The sequence below is a fragment of the Chlorella variabilis genome, assembly GCF_000147415.1.
Source record: "Chlorella variabilis unplaced genomic scaffold CHLNCscaffold_24, whole genome shotgun sequence".
Lineage (NCBI taxonomy): Eukaryota > Viridiplantae > Chlorophyta > Trebouxiophyceae > Chlorellales > Chlorellaceae > Chlorella > Chlorella variabilis.
The window spans coordinates 679,777-699,540 of NW_005435064.1; the positions used below are offsets into that span (position 1 = coordinate 679,777).

Consider the following 19,764-nt stretch of genomic DNA (forward strand, 5'->3'; position numbering starts at 1 on the left):
ACGCAGGTACATCCTGCAAATGAAACTCAGGTGGGATCGGGATGCATGTGGGTTGCAAATGACGGAGCCTCAGTCCCGTACGACACCGCGAGTGGACTAACACAGCCTAGTATCTAACACAAGTGGCTACATGTGGACAGTGACCATTCAGCAGGTTGCCCAAGGCGTCCGCAAGGAAGGAATTGTAGCTCATGGCCACTTTGGAGGGCTTCCTGCCCTTTGGCTTGCTTTCCTTCTTGGGCGACTGGTCTGCTGTCTCACGCGGCACAGCGAAGGTGTAGGTTGCCGACTCAGGGAGAAATGGAAATAAAACAACAAATGCCAATGTCCATAAAGTCGCTCGCCAGTAGTGGCATCCTGCAACTGGTCAGAACTGGAGCTGGCCAGAGCCATCTGCCGAGCTGTCAGGCATCGACCCTTCGCGCTCAAAGCTGGGCAGCCGCCGCCGCACCGCCTCCTGCACAGAGGTTGCATGCCCAGCGCTCGGGATCTTCCGGTCCAGACCTAGAGGTAAGACCCTGCATCAGACATTCGCATCCTGCTGATGCTGCTCTGGGTCGGTGCCCACCCACCTGCAGGCTGCCAATGCAGCAATTCTGCATGAAGTGCTTGAACTCCTGCCAGTCCAGCTGGCCGTTGTGGTTGGTGTCGTGCGTCGCCAACACCGCCGCCACATCTGCTTCAGACACGTTGAAACCTTGCAGCGTGGAGCTCATCTCCTCTGCCGAAATTTCCTCATCGCGATTGGAGTCAAACCGCTGGAAGAGCGCCCGCAGAAAGTCCTCCCGGCTGGTCACCGACTTGCCTAGAGTCGCAGCCACAAACTCAGCCAGCCCCACCTGCGGTGCGTTGGTTGGCAGATGGGGGCCAGCCAACAGAAGCGCACAGTTGATCGGCTGGACGTCACGTCAGCCCAGGCCCGCCATACTCGCGTGACCACCTAGCACCGTGTGGGCAGCAACATGAGCGCACCTCGCCATCGCCGTCCATGTCTGCTGCTGCAATCATCTGCCGGGCATCCTCCTGCACACAAACAGTGAGGACCGGCGGCCCACCTTTGTTTAACAATCGCGATGGCAGCCACCGTGGCGGAAGGAGGGCAGCTGCGCGCCATGCACCTGCGCTTGCAACTCTGGTACCGCCATACCAGCCCCACCTCTGTGACCGCTCGTCCCTGCCGCTGCAGCGCCACTTGAAGCTCATCGGCCGTGAGCCGCCCAGACTTGTCAGCATCCAGGTGGCTGAACATTGCGTGCAACCCAGGGATGTCTTCTTGCCCCAGCCGGGAGGCTGCCACAACCTGCGACGCAGTTTCGTGCAACAAGGAAAGCATGGAGGTGGAGGCAGGCGAGGCCAGGGTAGGAGGGCAAGGTGGCAGGCCACGCCAACAGGCCAAACCCTCTCCTCACCATAGCCGCCCGATGAACCTTGTTGCGAGCATTAAGCGCTGCCAGCCGCCGCACCACTTGGTGCAGCGGCTGGTCAGGCGCCGCCTCACACAGCCAGGGGTGTTGCAGCACCTCTGCCGGCGTTGGCCGCAGTGCCGGGTCACGCTGCAGGGTGGATGGGCAGGGCAGGGGCAAGGCTGTTCAGGCCAGCAGCTCAGCCAGCGCCCAGCTTCCGTTGTTGACAAGGCGTGCCCAATAACGTTCACGAGGCCGGCCCCAGCACAAAATCCTCGCACAACATACGCCCAGCATGCACACGCCACCACCGGCGCCCTCCTACCTACCTGGAGCATGCGGCGCACCAGGTCCTTGGCGTGGCGAGAGATCTGAGGCCAGGGCGGCGTGTCCAGGTCCAGGTCTGTGGCAGAGGTAGGAGCAAGCACGGGCAGGCAGGGAAGCAGCATGGTACTCTTTGGCGGCAACCAAGGAGGCGGGGTGCAGTGGTCAGGCAAGTGGGGTTGTGGCCCACCCAGTCACCCACCTGCGTGCAGCACCATGTCGAACACCTCTTCTTCTGTTTCCCCAAAGAATGGCAGCAGCCCCGACAGGAGGGTGTAGAGGCAAACACCCAGGCTCCACACATCCGCAGGAGGGCCATAATCGCGGTGCAACACCTCTGCAGAGTGATGGGCGGTGGAGGTTGTGGCTGGCTGGGCCAGGCAGGACCACACACGAAAAGCAGCCTGGCCGTTTGTGATCCTTACATCTGAGCCGCAGCCCGGATGGCTGCTAGACAGGCAGCCCACCTGGCGCCACGTAGAATGCGCTGCCCACCAGGCTGTGGAAGTTGCGGCCCGGGCGGTAGAACTGAGACAGGCCTGGACGCAGGAACGGGGAGCAGGGGCAGGCGCATGGTTGGTCGACCCCATTGCCAACCAAAGCCATGCCCCACCAAGAGTATCAGGCAGTAACCTGCCCCAAGCAGTGCACCCCCCGCCCCACCGACGCAGGCCGTCAAGATAGCGCGGTGCACCCCCCCTAACAATCCCCACAGCCGCCCCGGCACCCACCAAAGTCGCAGGCCTTGACGCGTGCCTTGTCGCTGCGGTCAGAAAGCATGAAGTTCTCCTGCAGTGAGCCAGTCAGCAGAGCAGATATGCTCACGACAGATGGTGGCCAGACGGTGTCAGCCACATCAGCAGCGGTGTGGTTCACCGTGACTACCCACTCGGCGCCTACCCACCGGCTTAATGTCTCTGTGGCAGATGCCGAGGGCGTGGGCATGGCGAACCACTTCGACCATCTGCCGAGGGGGGTTGTGTGGGGGAGCGCATGGGTGGGCGGGGTGTAGGGTTGGGGCGTCGTGCGGCAGGGGAGAGGGGGGCATGGCCCCGCCACACCCAGCTCCCTCTCTCGCTCTCGCTTCCCCACCCCGCAACCCCCCCAAAAATGGCGCATACACGGACACACGAGCCCTCCCCAGCTGCGCCGCGCACGCACACACGCACACAAACACACACGCGCGCACCATGCGGAAGAAGTGGGCAGCTGCATGGGGGGGAGTCGGGAGGAAAGCAAGGCGTGTGCAACTGGAAAGAGGGACGGGGAGGGGGCACACTTGAACATGACCTCCCCCTGCCCATCATCACCCGGCAGCCCTACCTGTGCGCTCGGTGAGGTTCGACTCGGATGCGATGCGCTCAAACAGCTCCCCGCCCTCGCACTGCAGGCAGCACGGGGAGGCGGGAGGGATGTAGCGCCGAGCCATGCCTTACACACACTCCTTGGGCACGCGTGGCCTGGCTGCTCACATCAGTGTCCCCTTCGCGGCAAAACAGATAGAAGCACAAACAACACACACCCTACTTAAGCGCAGGCCTCAGCAGCCTTGGCAGAGTGCACCCAACCCAGCTGGCACACACCCCTTGCACCCACCAGCTCCAGCACAATGTGCACCGCGGCACCATCCTCGTATGTCTGCAGCAGAGCCGCCACGTTGGGGTGTGACGACAGCTGGGAGAGGATGGCCACTTCCCTTCGGAGGTCCTCAACATCCACCCGCCGCCGCAGCTGGGCCTTGCTGATGCTTTTGACCGCGTATCTCAAGCCTGTGCGCATGTGCACAGCCAGGCGCACCACGCCAAATGCGCCTGCATGGGGGCAGCAGCCAGGGCCGGGGGCGGCGTGTGGCAGCGCTCGACAAGGTCAGCCTGGGCAGCTCCAACAGGCGTCCGGGAGACAGAGGAGGTGATTCAACGCACAAGCTTACAATGAGGAGCTCACCCTGTCCAAGCACATCCGTTAAAATGTAGTCCTGCTCAAGGGCGCGGTGGCCGTGGGGTAGCACATGCTGGGTGTCAAGTGTGCGCTCCCGACCACGCCTCCGCTCCTTGTCACGCACGTACCGCTCGTACCTGCGCATGAAAGCAGCTTGAATGATGTCAAGCGCAGCCTGCAGCTTCAAGCTGGGCAAATCGCGCTGAATGCATGCCCGGCCCGGCGGCGAAGCGCGAGCCCCTCACCTTGCGTGGCGGCGGGGGTTAGGGCTGGCCAGCAGCGGGGCCGCTGCCTCTGCCTCATCCTCATACCCCACCCGCACAAGGCCGCAGGTGATCACGTGGATCCAGGCGGATAGACAGCTGGGCATCTCGCGCCAGAAGCCTAGAGCCTAGAGCCCACCGTCGGTGGAAGGCGGCAGCGGCGGGGCAGGGGTCCGGGGGGGAAGGGCGGGGTCCGTGAAGCGTGGCGCCGGCTGAGTGTCAGACAAAACGTCAAGTATGCTCTCTTGTTTACTGGGCGCGGAGGGTTTGCACTTTCGCCGGAAGGGAACACGCACTGTGCAGCTTGGTGGGCAAGAGCGCCCAGTCAGGTCGGCCCTCGCCTGGTCTGCGGGGCTAAATATGCTTGCGGTTGTAGAAAAGATCGGTGGCGGCCACCTGGCGGGCGCCCGGGTGGCGCGCGCTGTTCAACACTGCCAGGACAGCTCCGCAGGCTTCACAATGTGAGTAGCCTGTAGGTTACGTCAATCACAGGCACATACAGGAATAGTGTCAACCCACAATCAAGCACGGCAGGTGGCGGGCGGCTGCCACCAGTGGCACTCCCCTGCTGTGTGTGGCTTACATCAAGCGAGGAGAATGGAGGTGTCGGTGTAGGGCACAAAAGTCACAAACAAGGGGAGGCCTGTTGCCAACACACGAGTAGACTAGAAAAGATCCGGCAGCAAGCAGAGGTCAGACAAGAGTAGACACAGTCGGAGAAGGGGGTACTGCAGGCTGGGGGAGGGGCGCATGCTGCAGCCAGCTACGAGAAGGTCTGCGGTGGCAAGGGGTGGCTCCTAGGGTACAGGTGGTAGCCCCCCGGCGGCGCGATGCCAGAGTAGCTGCCTGGCGGCGGTGCCATTGTGTAGAAGACGCTGCCTGGGGCGGTGGGCTGGTGCTGCAGCGGGGGCTGCTGCGAGTGCGGCATGCCCACCTGCTGCTGCTGCTGTTGCGGTGACGGCAGCGACGCTGCCTGCTGCTGAGCTTCTGCATACGGCTGCTGCTGCTGCTGCTGCTGCTGCGGTGCTGCATCTGCCCCGTGCGGCGGCCGACCAGCAGCGGCAGGGGCAGGCGCCGCGGGTGCTGCGCTGGGCGACGACGCAGCTGGCGGCACCGCCTCATGCGCCAGCTCCTGGTGCACCGGGGCGCCATTCACATACGCCTGCCACACGTGCCGGCCGTCGTGGGTGATGAATGGCTGGTAGCCCACCGCCGACACAGGCCCTACGGCGCCCTGCGGCTCCGCCTCGGGCGGCGCGCCCATGCCGCCCCCGCTGCCCGCCGGCACGTCCTCCAGAATCATGAAGGGCTGCTGCAGGAAAGCCGAGTTGGGCACCATGAGCCGCCGCTTGCCCTGGCGCAGCGCAGTGTACCTGTGTGCGAGTTGCAGGGATGGGGGAGCCATCTAGGGCGGCCAAATCGACGCAGGGCTGATGGCGGCACCTTGCCTGCGTTCTCAGTCCAGCGCACCACAAAAAGAAAGCACAAACACAGACGTGACCAGTCAGAGCCCGCACCTGAGGTCCACCTTCTCGCACACCCCCTCAAACCAGCTGCCGCCGCCACCAAACCCGCCCGGCGACCCCGCGGCCAGCGTCACTCCCACGCGGTCGCCCAGCCTGCAGGAGGAAGGAGGGCACAGGGAGCGAGCTCAGGCTGAACAGAGGGATCGGCGGGCGCGAGGAAAAGCAGCAGACGGGCGCGAGGAACAGCAGCAGGCAAGGCTGTGCATGGAGCCGCACACATGGGGAAGCGCCCCACCCCTAACTTGCCACCAGCTCACCCCCCTGCCCACCTGAACGGCTGCACCACCATAAGGAAGAAGCCTGCCAGGAAGTTGTGGCTGAGGTCCTTGGCGGCGATGGCCACCGCCACGCCCGCCGGCAGCAGCAGCGCGGACACGTTGACTCCCAGCATGGACAGCAGTATAATGCCGGCCGTCACCTGTGGGCGGGGTGCAGGTGGGCCGTTCACGTGCATTGCATGGCCGTTGTTTTTTCTTCTTCGGATCGTGCAGGAGGGGGTCCCATGCAGCAGCGCCAACACGCCCTCAGTGCACCCCCGCAAGCGCCCTCACCAGCACAGTCAGCTCCGCGGCAGAGTTGATGTTGTCCGCCATGCGCTGGTCGATGGCGCCCTGTTTGCGCAGGTAGGCCACAGTGTTTTGGATGACCGAGTTGGCAAACCACAGCAGCCACAGCAGGACGACCAGCAGGCCGATGCGCGGGAAGACCAGGGAGGCGTTGGTGCGGATGGAGCGCAGCAGCATGCCGGTACCCAGCAGCAGCGGCGCCAGCATGGGCAGGGACAGCGACGTGGACAGCAGGCCAATCTGGGTGGCCACCAGGGCCACCAGTGCAGGCAGCCGGATGCTGCAGGCAGGGCAAGGTTTGGGCAGGCAGGCACAGCAGAGGTGTTCTGTCTGCGAGTGCGTGGGTGTGTGAGAGGGTTGTTGTAAATCTGCGACTGCCCGTTGCAATCGAACCCAAAAAAAAACCCTGCACAAAATGCCCCTACCACCTGCCCAGGCAGTGCCTGCCACCTACACAGCGGCACACCCACCTGAAGTTGGCCATGGAGATGGTGAGGCGCAGCTTCTGCACGTCCGGCCGGTCCCAAACCCACATCACCTTGCCCCACAGATCCTGCATGGCAAGCGCAGCAGGGCGCAGCAGGCGCGATGAAAAACGGAACACAAGCCCCCACAAGTAGGCCAGTCGAGGCCACTACAGGTGCCAGAGCATCGCCGTGTTTGGTTGTGGCAGCAATGCACCAAACAACCACGGCCAGTGCCCGGCCAGGCCAGCAGGTGGCGCACAAAACGTGCTCTCTTCATAAAACCCCCACTGCATTTGAGCCTTATGCAACTGCGCGCTTGCCAGCAGCATACCTCTGGAAGCTCTTGCTGCACCGCCTCCAGCTTCTTCTGCCACTTCTCCACCTTCTTAGCAGCCGCGCTGCTCACAGAGGCAGGTTGGAAAGATGGAATGGTGAACAGGAGGTAGCAGCTGACACGCGGAAGCAAACGCAGCATGGGTGGCAGATCATTGCCACCTGGCCGCATGCGCGGGCACAAATGCTGCAGCCAGCTCGTATGACGGACGATGCCCAGCTGCTTCCAGCAAGCCACACAAGTTTTGTTGCACTGCCCCGCACACAAATCTCACCTGCGAGATAAGCTCTCTGCTGCTTTGTCCTTTGCTCGTACCGCAACCTTGGGCAGGCCGTGCAACGCTTCTCCTCCCAGCTGCCAGGCCACCCTGCCGGTGGCCAGCACCGCAGTGTGCAGGCGGGACAACAGGCGGGACAGTGCTGCGCCAAACAGCAGCATCAGGCTGTAGCCGCGACCCAGTGCCGTGGTATGTTGCTGCCCGCCCTCCTTCTGCTGAGGGAAACAGGGAACACCGCTGTTCGGCTTTGCTGCGGAAAGCGAAAAGGGCGCCCGGCTTTGCAGCGATGCGCCACGTGCTGCAACACCCTGCCCTGGAAAGCTAGGGGGAAATGTGCGTGCAAGAGCATGGCATGCTGCTGCAGCGCACCTGGTCAGTTACGACGCCGCTGCTCCTGCTGCTCCTGCTCCTGCTGCTGCTCCTAGGGTTTCCGCTTGCGGGCCCACTGGCAGCGGCAACGGCCGCCCCCGCAATGCTGCTGGCGGCCTCCCCAAAGCCGCCGTAGCTGTAATCGTCATCGTCTTCTGGATCTTCTGCATATGTGTCTGGGTCAAAAGCGTCCAGCCGAGGCCCGCCTGCCTCGCATAGCACTGCCCGCCGCCGGCCACCGGCGTCGTAGGGTGGCGGCGTCAACTGCTGCCAGCGCAGGCCCAGCTGCAGCGCACGGGGGCGGACCAGGATTGCCGGGAAGCTTCAATGCCAGCACGCTTGCAAGGGGGCAGGCCTACGAAGCGAGCTGTCGCCGCTCACCAGTACGTGAGGCGCAGGCGCGAGCGGGGCTCGCCGACGCGGCTGCTGGAGGCGGGCCAGCTGCTGGAGGCCCGCCAGAGGCTGGCACACAAGCGGTGAGCTCATACCACCGCCTCCATGACTGGCCTGGACCGGTTTGCCAGTTTGTGCACAGCGGCAACAAACTAATCGATGGATGGGGTGGGTGTGATCAAACTGGGAAGATCATTCGTGGAAGCAACGCTTGGGCGCTGCCACGCTGGCGCGCCGTGGCGGTGTATCCCAAATCTGCCCAACAAAGGCATGGCTGCAAACTGGAGCCTCTCCGAGCACTATCATATTGAATTGTCCTCGACCCCCACATATTGCTTTTGTGGTCGTTGGTGCTTTCATTGCATTGGGCTGCTGTTGCATTGGGCAATGCTATTGCAAGGAAGGGCAATTCAAGGAGGCCACATGTTGAAAGAACAGCAGCCCCTCAGCAGCCCGGGGTGCGCGGCGGACCGTGGGGGAATAGGCACCCAGAAAATTGAGAGCTGGGAGCAGCGAGCAAAGGAGGAATGATAGTGGCTGTACGTATGGCAGCAAAACGAATGTGTCGAGTTGGGCAAAACAGCAAAGGAAAACGAAGACGCCCGGCCCTGATCAGGCGGCAGGTGGGGGAGCCTGCTGCTGCCACTGCGCCTGCTGGGGCTCAGCTAGCCCTGCCTCCTCCCCCTTCTCCAGCGAGTCTGCAGAATCGCCCACCGAGTTGCTGGCAGGGTCTTCAGCGGTGCTGGTGCCGGCATCGTCGCTCCCATCGCCGCTGCCGGGCGCAGGCTTGAGAGCGGTGTCAGGCGAGGGCGGTGCGACAAGGGCAGAGTCCACCTTGGGCACGCCGCCAGGCTTGCCATGCGCCGCCTCCAGGTCCAGCTCCCGGTCCGACCCGCTGCCCTGGCTCTTGCCGTCTGCAAGCAACCAAGCAAGGTGGAGAAAGGCAGGGTGAGCAGCAGCCCTCATTGGCAAGTGGGGCCGCCAGCGCTGCTCTCGCGTTCCAACTCTGCCCGGCGCACGCCTCAGGCTCCCGCGCCCGGCGGCGAGCGCACACACACACTCACCCAGCCCCGCCTCGGCGTCCATGCGCTCGCCCAGGTGGTGGGCAAAGGACTTGAAGTCGTCAACCTGTGCCTGGCGGCGGTCGGTGAGCGTGCCGTGCCACCACTTGTAGGCCATCACAAAGATCACAACCATCCAGTACAACAGGTAGTAGAGCAGGTTGAGCGCGGTGGGCTGGTCTGCAGGCGGCGATACAGGCAGCAAAATCGGTCAGAGGCGCCGGTGTGCGACATGGGCAGGTGGCGTGTGGGGCAGGGGAGGCTGTTGCGGCGCCAGCTCAGCACCAGCTCAGCGCCGCAAGCACACGCACCCGTGTAGCCAAACAGGGCGCGGACCAGGGACCAGAAGTCGTTGGTGTACATGTTGCAGCAGCCGCTGGTGTCCCACAGGATCTTGTTGAACCAGGGGGCGTCCTGCACGCGGGTGGGGGACCACAGGGCACACCAGGTGGGTGGGCCGCGCCACGTGTGAGCGGACAGGAGGCCAGGCAGGACAGCAGGCAGGAGCACGGACATGCCCACGCTGGCCAACCTTTCACCATCCAGCAAACAACCCGGGGTGCAACCAGCCGCACCTCATACGGGAAGGTGTTGCCAAACAGGCCGGCAGAGGTGAGGAAGACCACTCCGCTGGCCACCAGCCCCGCGGCGATCAAGAGCAGCAGGCCGCAGGAGAGGATGAAGAACCACTTGAGGCTCTTGATGGTGCGGCCACTGCACGGGGGACGGGGACGGGCGCAAGGGGTGAGGGCAGGCGCAGCGCTGGACGCAGGGGCTCAGCTGCTGCAGGCTTCAGCCCCCAACACACAGAGGCCACTCACGTGTAGAAGATGAGCATGCCCACGCCCAGGCCCAGGATGACGCCCACGATGCCGGGGATGATGATGGACTTAACGCCATCGCCCTGCAGGCACACGCAGCACATGGGACGGAAATGAGAGAGGCACGTGCAGTTAAGCACGGCGGAACGAGCAGCGGCGAGTTGCGGGTAGAATTCGAGCCAGAGGCGCAGGAAACGTGGCAACGGCTGAACCGGTCGAGCACGGGCTGGCCGCAGGTGCAGGTTTGCACTCGTTTCTTCTTCTTCCCTCACCCCACCCCTTCCCTACACCCACCCTGCTAGGATGGGTGTGGCATGGCACCACCTGCCCACCTGGGAGACGCCGGTGAGGAACAGCACCGACTCGATGCCCTCGCGCAGCGTGGCTGACAGGGCCAGCAGCAGGATGGACCAGCGGTAGGAGCGCGCGGCGGCCTGCGGCAGTGAAGGTACCCAACGGCGTCAGTGTGTGTGGCATGAAGGTGGCACACGCCGGCTGCACGCTGCTCAGGCACTCGCCGGCCGCCGCAGTAGCAGCAATTCAGCATCCTACAAGCAACAAGCACTGCCACGCCCGCTCGCACGACCAACGTCAGCACCTGGCGCCTCCGGCTGCCACTTCAGCACCCCACCCGCACCTGGCGGTCGCCGTCCATCGCGCCCTCCAGCTTGCGCCGCCACTTGCGCTCCACGTTGTAAAACTTCAGCATGTGGAAGGCGACGACCGTGATCAGCAGGCTGGCTATCCAGCTGACGACTCCCTTGAAGATGGACTGGGAGTTGCCGGTGAAGATCTGCAAACAGGCGGAGGGGGAGGGGCAGTGGAGGTCAGGACTGGCATGCTCGCTGTGGCTGGCGGTGGCATTAGCAGCCAATGCGAGGTGTGACGAGAGAGCTGGACCAGCCAGCAGAGGCTGCCGGTGCTCAAACAGTCTGGAGCATGTTTGTGATCACCGGGCGGTGCCAATCCCGACCCCAGCAAGTCACCTTCTCCCCCGCCACATAGAACAGGACAATGAAGATGATGCCGATCACTATGGATATGGCCACGCCAAGCAGCGCGCCAATCCAGACTGCAGACGAGTAGAATGGATGTGTTTAAAGGGTGTCAGAAGGGTGGGTGCCAGCAGGGCGCTGCTCATCGTCCAACCTGAATCCCCCGCAATCCATGCCTGCCCGCACCGTGCTTCTTCAGCGGCAACTTCATCTTCTCCACCAGCTGCAGCAGCACCGACACCACCACCGCCGCCTCCAGGGCCTCCCGGAACCTGCGGGGTGAAGTGGGACAAGGGCGCACCCTCCTCCTGCCGCCGTTGCAAGGGCGGCACCGCCGGAGGCCAGCAGCGGCAGCAGCAGACCAAAAACCCTGGCCAGCAGAAAACACTACTTACATGATGAGCAACGCTGGCACGCTGAAGAGCGTCATAGCGGCAAGTTGTTGCTAACCTGCACCGCCGCCGCGCAGGGTGGCCGGGCATGCGTTGGCGACGTCATGCAGGGCGCAGCACATTGAGCCATAGCGGGCTGCCCAAGAAAACCCCATACCATGCTCAAATCCCACACCTGGCCCGCTGGGGGAGTCTCCCTTGTCAGCAAAACAGGCAGGTGCCAGCCGGCCCGCTGCCGCACCCCGTCCCCTTGCCCACGCCGCCCACTCGCCGGCGACTGGCGATCACAAGCAATGCGGAATGCCGCTTGCCCAGCGAGTTGCGATGATAGGGAGAGCGCTTCGGGCTTGTGCGTGGCGTGTGCCGCTGACACGTCATGCATGCAAGGCTTTGACCATACGCATAAATGCCTCAATCTCCACCATGGCTCTCTTGGCAAAGTTTGCCGCATGTCAATGTGCAGGCCATGGCTGTCTCCAACTTTGAAACTTTGTGCTCCACAGCCGGTGTTATCGTTGCAGCTGCTGGACTTCATTTGGGCAAGGCACGACTCCCGGTGTTGCGCGGCAAAATGGTGTGGCGGCACCCATGGGCGGGCCGCCACAGGTCTCGGCGGCGTTCGCTGTGAGTAGTTGACTTCAGCAGCGCACAGCACCCGTTGGTATGCTTCACCTTCCAGCTGCTTAGAGACAGTAAGGCACCCTCCCGAGGGTTATAAGGCCGACGTTCAGTGGTCAACGCCCGCCTGCCGCCCCGCCGGCAGCCGCCGCCGGCAGCCGCCGCCGCTCCGCCCTGTCTTCCATCCAGCGCCACACGCGCACTTGCAAAAACACCGTGTCAAAGGCCTCTGCATCCCGCCATACCACGCATGCTGGCACCATTATTTTCCTGCCTCACAGGCTGGCTCACAGGCTCCACACCCAGCACCTCAGTCAGCTGACTCCTCAGGAAGCAACTATTGTGTGCATTTGAGTTAGGCCACACCAGCGACCAGTGTCGCATTCAGTGCTGGTCACTTGTTACTGCCGCCTCATCCAGCGACCAGTGTCGCACTCAATGCTGGTCACTTGTTACTGCCGCCTCATCCGATGTGATGTTGACGCGCGCAGGGCCGCCCACACTAGCGTTGTGCGAAAAGCTGTTAGGCACAATCAAGGATTGAAACTGCAAATTGAAGAATGCACAACAAGAAACTCACTGCTCAACTCGCTCAACTCCAGTATCAGGGGCTCAGCGGCAGCCGTCTGTCAGCATCGCTGCACCATGCTTGCACACATGTTTTTATTCGGTCCCCCGGTGGCACATCACAGCCTCTCTACTGGACTACTGCGAATGATGATTTGCCTAGAGGCGCTGTGAGCACCATGCCGTCACTATCTGCCGATGTTTCAAACAAGTTGGAGCTTTGGTGATGTCTCTGCTGTGGCACTGTTTTCATCAGAGTACCTGACACTACGCACACAAAACATACATGCCACAAGGACATACACGCTAGTTTTGCCACCCTCTGCATTAATAGGCAGCGTAACGCTGACGACCAATGGTACAACCCGCAGAAACACATGTACTACAGCGTTGGCGGGTCAGCCTGACACAATCACTGTCATAAAGTGCGGTTTTCCCACTGGCGCGATGGCCTGACGAAAGTGAATGTTGCCACGCTTTCTGACTGAATTTGAGTTTCTGGGCCTCCCCAGGACCTTCCCGGCAGAAAAGGGGCCCGAGGTGACATGGGGCTTTCCCCTTCCACTTTCCTCATTTCATGACAGTGATTGTGTTGACATCAGGTTGACCCCCCGACGCTGTACGTACATATTCGTCAAACGGATCTGTCTGCGCATAACCACGCTGCCTGTGCGTTTGTGAATGCCTGCGTCTACCCACGGCTGTTGCCATCTGCTGCCGGTTGCTGCACATGCCTTTTCAGATTCTCATTGGACGGGCCGCTACTTGCTCCTCAGCTGCTGGTTTCCATTAATGATACCAATAATGCTACCCTCATCTGACGACACTTCGACCACCCAATCGCCCAATTGCAATGCACAATTCAGAGATGTTTGTCTGGAGTTTTTCACCAGCGCTGAAACGCAGCTGCCATCAATACTGTATAATATATGCACCATTGATCATTTCACTGCGCTACCCAGAGCCAATTACGGCAGTTCCTCCTCGCCCAGTATGATGGCCAGCAGTGTTAACCAGTCCGTAGGGGAAGACAAACTACTCCCAGATCCTGGCTCTTGCAGTCACGACACGAGTACACGACACTGAGTACACAGCAGTACAGGCGCGCAGAGCTCTGCCATGCACGGTAGTGACGTGCGAAATACTGGCAGTTGATGTCACTGCCAGCTCCGGCCGAGCGCGTGAAACCCAGGCCTCAGTTGAAATCGCCTCGCCGATTTTCTTTGCTACTTTCAGCCGGCATAAACTTTCCGAGTTTGGATCCCTCCGGCCGGAGAACCTGAACAAATTTCCCGATCGCGGCCAACTACCACTCCAAAGGGCTTGCAGTGCTCGCTTCGCGAACAGTGCATACATGCAACTGGGTGCACATGTGCAAAAGGTAAAGGTAAAGGTGGGGAAGAGCCTCCACAAGCTTCACTTCCCGGTTTTAACGTCTAGCTTTAGACCATTATTTGATCTGCCCGACGCGCCAAGTGCAGTACCCCCCACTAGTAGTGAATGGGTCCCGGGGAGGCCTGTGCCGAAGCCTTGGCGATTCTATTAGGCGTTCCCGAAGGAATTGGCTTGGATTGGCGCTGAGCCGGTCAGCTATGCCGCGTTTGTCCTCACAAAGTTTCGACATGGGAGGAATCGAACCTGTGCCCTCTCGGAGGGTTTAGACACTAGCTCCAGCGCCTTCGCAACAGTTGGGCCTGACATTTCGGTAAGGATTGCCATAATGTTTGATTCGTAGAGTGCTGTAGTTAAGCTAGTAGATATTTCATTTGAATCTGAATCCGAACCAATGAGTTTTGCATATTTAGTTGGGCATTATGGGCCAGGCGCGCAGATTCGTGCGAGCAGGAGACGGGACGTCGCAAAAGGTGCATAAGCTAACGACCGCAGTCCTCGCAGCCTTGGTGGCCGTGTTGGCAACGCTTTCCATCACAGGATTGGGTGCTACAAGTCGGAGACTGAATCCTAATCCAACACCAGGTCAGAAAGACTTGTGTTTATACAAAGCTATATGCCGCCGACATTGTACGGTTCTGGTTCATAACTGCATTAAAGCCTGCTGCATGCTATTAAAACTTAATGGGCGGGCATGCGTGTACACATGTGCCATCGGCAGATGCCCAAGCTTGCAATTCCACTTTGCTCTCCGGGCTGTTCAACCTGTCTCAAGTTGTTTGGGAGGAGCAGCAGCGCATTGCGTTTACTGCTGGACAGTGGGTTCGAGTTACGGACCAGCCTGAGCTGAAGCTGCTATCCTGCAAAATGCACCGCTTCTCGTCTACAGAAGCGAGAGCATGCTTAGCGGAGCGACCGTTAATCTTGCTCGGCGACTCTGTCACTCGTTTCCAGTACCTCAGCCTCTCGTTTTTTCTTGATTTTGGTTATTTCCCCGGCACCACCTCCAACCAAAGTCTCCATCCAGGGGTTACGGACCTTCTTCTTAAGTATGAAGACTATGCGCCCTTTTTTCAACGTGCGCGGTTCACCTTTGCCAGCCTGTGGCATGATGTGTTGTTCAAGTAATGACCCTTCACGTACAATTACCCTGCAGGTAGCACCGCAGTCTTTGATGGCCGCATGCAGTGCTATTGCTGGCCAGGAGTCAATCTGAGTAGCACACAAGAGCAGCGGTTTTATAAGTCTGCAGAGGGTGCATCTGCTGCGTTTTATTGGTAAACTGGTCGTGATGAATGATTGATTCTGAACTGTGTGCATAGGAGGCAGGGTAATGGTATCGTTCCCTCCAGGCTGCCAGGCTACCCCGATGTGCACCTAGATGGGTCGTGGGGTTTCCCGCCCTTCTCCAATAGCACTCGCTCCTGCACTCCAGGAGAGTGCAATCAGCCAGACTGGTCGTTGCCGTTGCCCGAGGCGATCGCTAGGGTAAGAGTGTGTGTGCTTGCCGTAGTTCGTTTGTTTAGCTTCCAATTGGAACCGGTCCATGTTGTGTGCCATCATCAGTTGGCACAAGAATTGGGTACGGAGGTGTGGCATACGCATCCCAGCGCCTCTGCCATGACCTTGCTGCAGATCATGTCCCAGTTGAAGCCTCACACAATTGTGCTCAACCATGGCTTGTGGCATCTCATTTTTGGAGCACCTGCGTGGTCACCGGAGCTTCATGATGCAGTCATGCGTGCGGCAAACGAAGCAGTGCTTCCGCAAGGTGGGCAGGCCATCTGGAAGACTACAAGCTACGTCCATCGGGGCTGGGTTTCGCGGGACTTTGACAATGTCTCCGTGGAACAAGCTTTAGCACACGGCTGGCTTGTTATGGATGAGTGGGCCCTTTTTGCTTGTGTGGGCTTAAAGTCTGGTAAAGCAAGAACTAGCTTGCAACATAGACTCCCCGCCGAAACGGGACGGGAACCGGGCGAAAGCAGAGAAAGCAATAAAACAGGGGTGGAGCAAGGCGACATGCAACGCAAGCAGCTGACAGGGCACGCATCGAAACGTGTGTATGACTGGCAAAGTGGCATGGCGCATTGGGGAGAAACGCAACGGTACGGGAGCATGGGCTGGCCAAACGGCAGTGCGGAACGCTAGGTCACTAGAAAAGCAGGGAAAGGCGCACTATGTATGCAATGAGGGCAGCCCCGGCTCGGGGCCGTTGAGAAAGCAGTGGGCGGGAGGGGGGAGGCCCCGGTGTGGGCGGGCCCCATCGAGGGGGGATGGGGCGCGCAAGCGGCCAGATGGGGCGGGGCGCGGGCGGCAGTGGAGTCCTGCGGCTGGGTGGGATATAGGGCAATGAGCGTTGAGCAGTGTGCGATGAGCAATGAGCAGTGAGCAGCCCCTCCCTAAACAAAGTGAAGCGCAGGACGGGGTCCGGTGGATGGGAGGCAAGGAAACGCGGGGGGTTGCCACGTGCGCTACCGCCGCCGCCGCAGGCAGCACCCCTGCGGCGGCGGCAGCGGCAGCAAGCCGTGGACCCAAACGCCGTGCCGCCGCCGCCGCAGGCAGCACCCCTGCGACGGCGGCGGCAGCAAGCCGTGGACCGAAACTCCGTGCCGCCGAGTCCCGTGGCTGTGGCCGTGGGCTTCTGGCAGGAAACTACGGCCGCAGCTCGGCAGCACGGGGGCGTCGCAGCGTGCCGCCGCCGCCGCGCTGCCCCCCGGGCACGGCGGCGGCGGCGGCAGCAAGCTTGGGCCCAAACGCCGTGCCGCCGAGTCCCGTGGCTGCGACCGTAGACCGTGGGCCGGAAACTGCGGCCGCAGCTCGGCGGCACGTGGTTCTGGTCAAATCGCCAAGCGTGCAGCAGCGCCGAACCACGCTTCCCGGCCTCGGCGCATGCCTTCAGGGGCCCCCTATCGCTGGGCACACCCCTCCAACACCGAACATGCGCCCGGGGGGGAGGGCGGCCCGGGCGGCCCAGGCCAAAGTGGGCCGCCCTCGAGCAAGAGGCGGCCGGGCTGTGTGCTGAATGAATGAATGAATGAATGCACTCTGGCACAGCAGGCTCAACACCGTTTCTTTCAAACGTTTCCATTAACTCACTTCAGCGAGCCACATCCTGCGTATCTGGACAACACGCACTTTGCTGGGTGAATGTTTTGACATCACAAACACGTTTGTGGCACAACAGGGCTTGGGACGCTCGCTGTTTTTCTCAAAGGGTGTTGCATCCACTTCCTTCAATGCAGGTATGTGTACCGTGAGCTGAATCAAGTGCTGCTAAACATGGTCTGCGGGTAACGAGAAACATGTACTTTTGAACTTGTATTCAGTAATTAAATAAGGACATGTGATAACAACTCCTGAGAGGGTGTGTGCAAACCCTAAACCCTAAACCCGATTGGGCTTATGTTGGGCCCAACAACTTGGGCTGCTTCCCGGGAAACGCTTCCTTGAAGACGGAGCTTGCGCGGCTGTCGTTACCTTCCCTCCTTCCCTGCTCTCCCCATCCGTGTGGGAAGCAAGGACGAGGACAATTATGGCAGGGAAAACAGTAGCGGACAACGTCTGGCCATGGTGGTGGCGGGATGGGGTGCCGGTGGAATCTGCCGGGCATAGCACTCTTGGACCCAGCTGCTTGGAGACAGTCAACAGAAATGCACCCTCCCTGGAACTAACAGACCAACGATCAGTGGTCATGACCACCGTTGATCAACGACCGCCTGCCGCCCCGCCGCCAGCCGCCGCCGGCAGCCACCGCCGCTTCGTCCTGCCCTCCAGCGCCACACGCGCAATTCTTAAAACAAATCAACTAGAGAGGGCTGCAGGCGCTGAGCTCCTGACGTCTGTCAAGAGCCCTGTCCCCCAGCATGGCCAGCTGGGGCACTGGCAAAAGTGCGAGCACCGAGGGTGCAGCCGCCGCCGCTGGCGCCGCCGTTGGCGCCACCGCCGCTGGGCCCAGGTGCGGTGGGTGGATTGGCGGCCTGCGGGCGTTCCCATTGCTCCAGCACCAACACCGTTGCGGCCCGGTCGTGGAGCCACATTTGTGCACAGATGTCCGCCCCTCGGTGGGTCCAGCTGGGTGTGTGCCTGGCGCGTGCCCATCCGAGTAGTCGACGCGGACGGATCCACGACTATTCACCATCTCTCGTTCATACTTGACTGCACAAGTGGCCACAGGCATCCCCCGCGTTGCTCGTCTCGACCTGCGGCACCCTCCACCTACCACGCCCTTCTCCCTCGCCCCCGCCACAATGGCCCTTGGCTTTACCTCATTCTGCGACACGTCTCACCTGCAGTTTTACGCGGGCAGCCGGGGCAGCCCAGCCGCCGCCACCACACCGCGCCGCCCGCGCCGCAGCGCGCCCAGGCTTGTAGCCGCCGCGGCCAGCCCCACCACCGGCCGCCGCACCCGTGTGCTGCAGCAGGTCGCAGATGTTGAGCAGACACTTACGCAGCTTGAACAGGTGGGGGTTGTGGTGGTTGTTGTGGTGGTGCAGCAGCGGAAGCGCCGAGGCGGCACACGAGCCACCTCTGCCCACGCACACCAGCCACCCGCCCGGTCAGCCAGTGACACACTGGCAAGCACCTCATATCTCCTGCTGTTTCCTGCCCCCTGCCCTGTGACGCAGGCTGCGCCGCTGGCCGTGGCGCCGCTCGCCCTGGAACGCCAGCCCGCCACGCCACAGCGCCAGCCCTCTCTGCAGGGCCACCCGATGCAGCGCCTCTGGTCGGCCTCCAGCACCACCACCACCACCAGCGACAGCAGCGACAGCGACAGCAGCAGCGACAGCGAGGACGAGGGCGGGCCCGGCGCCGCCGCGGCCCGACTCGCCCGCCACGCGGCGCAGCAGGCGGCCCTGCGCCAGCGCCTGCAGCAGCAGGCCAGCAACATCCTGGCCGCGCCGCGGCCCTCTCCCGCTGCAGCCACCGCGGCAGCCCCTGCGGACGGCACAGCAACCGTGGTGCGCGTGTGCCAGGGCAAGAAGTGCGCCGCCGCCGGCGCTGCGGCGCTGCTGGCGCACTACGGTGCGATGCCCGGGGTGGTGGCGCAGCCCAGCAAGTGCCTGAAGCAGTGCCGGCGGTGCGTGGCGGTGGAGATGGCTTCCCAGGCCGGCCCCACCTGCGCCTCTGCTGCGCTCTACACTGGCGTCAGTGATGCAAACGCCGCCGCAGTGCTAGCCCTGCACCGGCAGCAGGGCGGGGCGCGAGGCGCCTTGCCTGCCGCCGGGGCGGCGCGGCCAGCTGTGCCCTAGCCCGGGGCCCCTAGTCGACTCCTTCTTTTCGCTCCTCTCGGTTTCCCCCCTCTCAGATCCGCTTTGCTCTCCCCGCTTGTTCCAGCCAACGCTCCTGCCGCTGTTCCCTCGCCCCGTGTGATTCCAACATCCTCCCCGCGCTTGCATGTACTACCCTGTTTTGATGTTGCCTTGTCGAGCGCACACTGCCATGAATTTTGTTTTGTTGCCTCCCATCTGAAACGAAACGACACGAACCCAACCCACTTGTTGTACGGCTGCGCCCGCTCCCTTGCGCGCCTGACTTGGCGCTGTAACCCAAGCACCTTCCTGCGCGTGGGCAGGAGCTTACACAGGCTTATCCTCAGGGCATGGCTTCCACGCCTTCCTGCAGCGTCGCCAGCGCTCTGGTCGCCGCCGCCTTGCCCCTCCGCCACCGCTCCTGTGCCGCCTGCAGCCGCTGCACATCTTGGCGCAAGTCGTCCGCCTGGCGCTGCGCCTCGCCCAGGGCCTCCTCTGCCCGCTTGGCGCAGTCTGCCTGCTCCTGCACCTTGGCCTGGGCACACAGCAGGACACAGGGGGGCACCGCGCGGCACGTGGGCGGCAAGAGGGGGGCATGCAGGGCAGCGCCAGGTGCACGGCCAGTGGATGTGGATGGGACAGAAGCAAGTGCTTTCTCGGGGGGCGCGGCTGGCGGCTGACACCGTGCCCCGCCAGCAACAGCCATCCTCCTGCCGCGTGCCGGCCCCGCCCTGCGTTGACCTTCCCAGCAACAGCCAGCCCCTGCCCCCGCCCCAACCCCCCTGCCCCGCCAGCTGTGCTCACAA

General features: G+C 62.1%; 5 protein-coding genes across 5 annotated transcripts in view; 1 reads left to right on the forward strand and 4 right to left on the reverse strand.

Moving 5' to 3' along the window:
* Positions 1-367: 367 nt before the first annotated feature.
* On the reverse strand, positions 368-4,035 carry CHLNCDRAFT_139412 (hypothetical protein; the record flags this gene model as incomplete). The annotated part of the gene is made up of 15 exons (XM_005844230.1): positions 368-457; positions 573-839; positions 973-1,023; positions 1,157-1,300; positions 1,410-1,553; positions 1,733-1,806; positions 1,930-2,064; positions 2,195-2,266; positions 2,459-2,516; positions 2,632-2,691; positions 2,893-2,936; positions 3,051-3,111; positions 3,324-3,538; positions 3,672-3,802; positions 3,911-4,035. 15 exons carry the CDS (start codon positions 4,033-4,035, stop codon positions 368-370), a joined length of 1,671 nt encoding a protein of 556 aa, XP_005844292.1.
* A 656-nt stretch (positions 4,036-4,691) lies between these two features.
* On the reverse strand, positions 4,692-7,967 carry CHLNCDRAFT_139413 (hypothetical protein; the record flags this gene model as incomplete). Its single annotated transcript, XM_005844231.1, has 9 exons — positions 4,692-5,301; positions 5,446-5,547; positions 5,724-5,872; positions 6,006-6,300; positions 6,491-6,573; positions 6,819-6,885; positions 7,096-7,313; positions 7,468-7,752; positions 7,956-7,967. 9 exons carry the CDS (start codon positions 7,965-7,967, stop codon positions 4,692-4,694), a joined length of 1,821 nt encoding a protein of 606 aa, XP_005844293.1.
* A 505-nt stretch (positions 7,968-8,472) lies between these two features.
* Positions 8,473-11,167, reverse strand: CHLNCDRAFT_139414 (hypothetical protein; the record flags this gene model as incomplete). The annotated part of the gene is made up of 10 exons (XM_005844232.1): positions 8,473-8,774; positions 8,925-9,101; positions 9,233-9,335; positions 9,497-9,635; positions 9,743-9,825; positions 10,075-10,176; positions 10,380-10,535; positions 10,729-10,814; positions 10,924-11,009; positions 11,133-11,167. 10 exons carry the CDS (start codon positions 11,165-11,167, stop codon positions 8,473-8,475), a joined length of 1,269 nt encoding a protein of 422 aa, XP_005844294.1.
* A 6,405-nt stretch (positions 11,168-17,572) lies between these two features.
* CHLNCDRAFT_139415 (hypothetical protein) lies at positions 17,573-18,958 on the forward strand (the record flags this gene model as incomplete). The annotated part of the gene is made up of 3 exons (XM_005844150.1): positions 17,573-17,664; positions 18,064-18,169; positions 18,335-18,958. 3 exons carry the CDS (start codon positions 17,573-17,575, stop codon positions 18,956-18,958), a joined length of 822 nt encoding a protein of 273 aa, XP_005844212.1.
* Positions 18,959-19,301: 343 nt separating this feature from the next.
* Positions 19,302-19,764, reverse strand: part of CHLNCDRAFT_54714 (hypothetical protein) — a gene marked incomplete at both ends in the record, with an annotated part of 4,820 nt that continues 4,357 nt past the window's right edge. The window contains one exon of the mRNA XM_005844233.1: positions 19,302-19,493. Coding sequence (XP_005844295.1) covers positions 19,302-19,493 — 192 coding nt within the window. The remainder of the gene's footprint in view (positions 19,494-19,764) is intronic.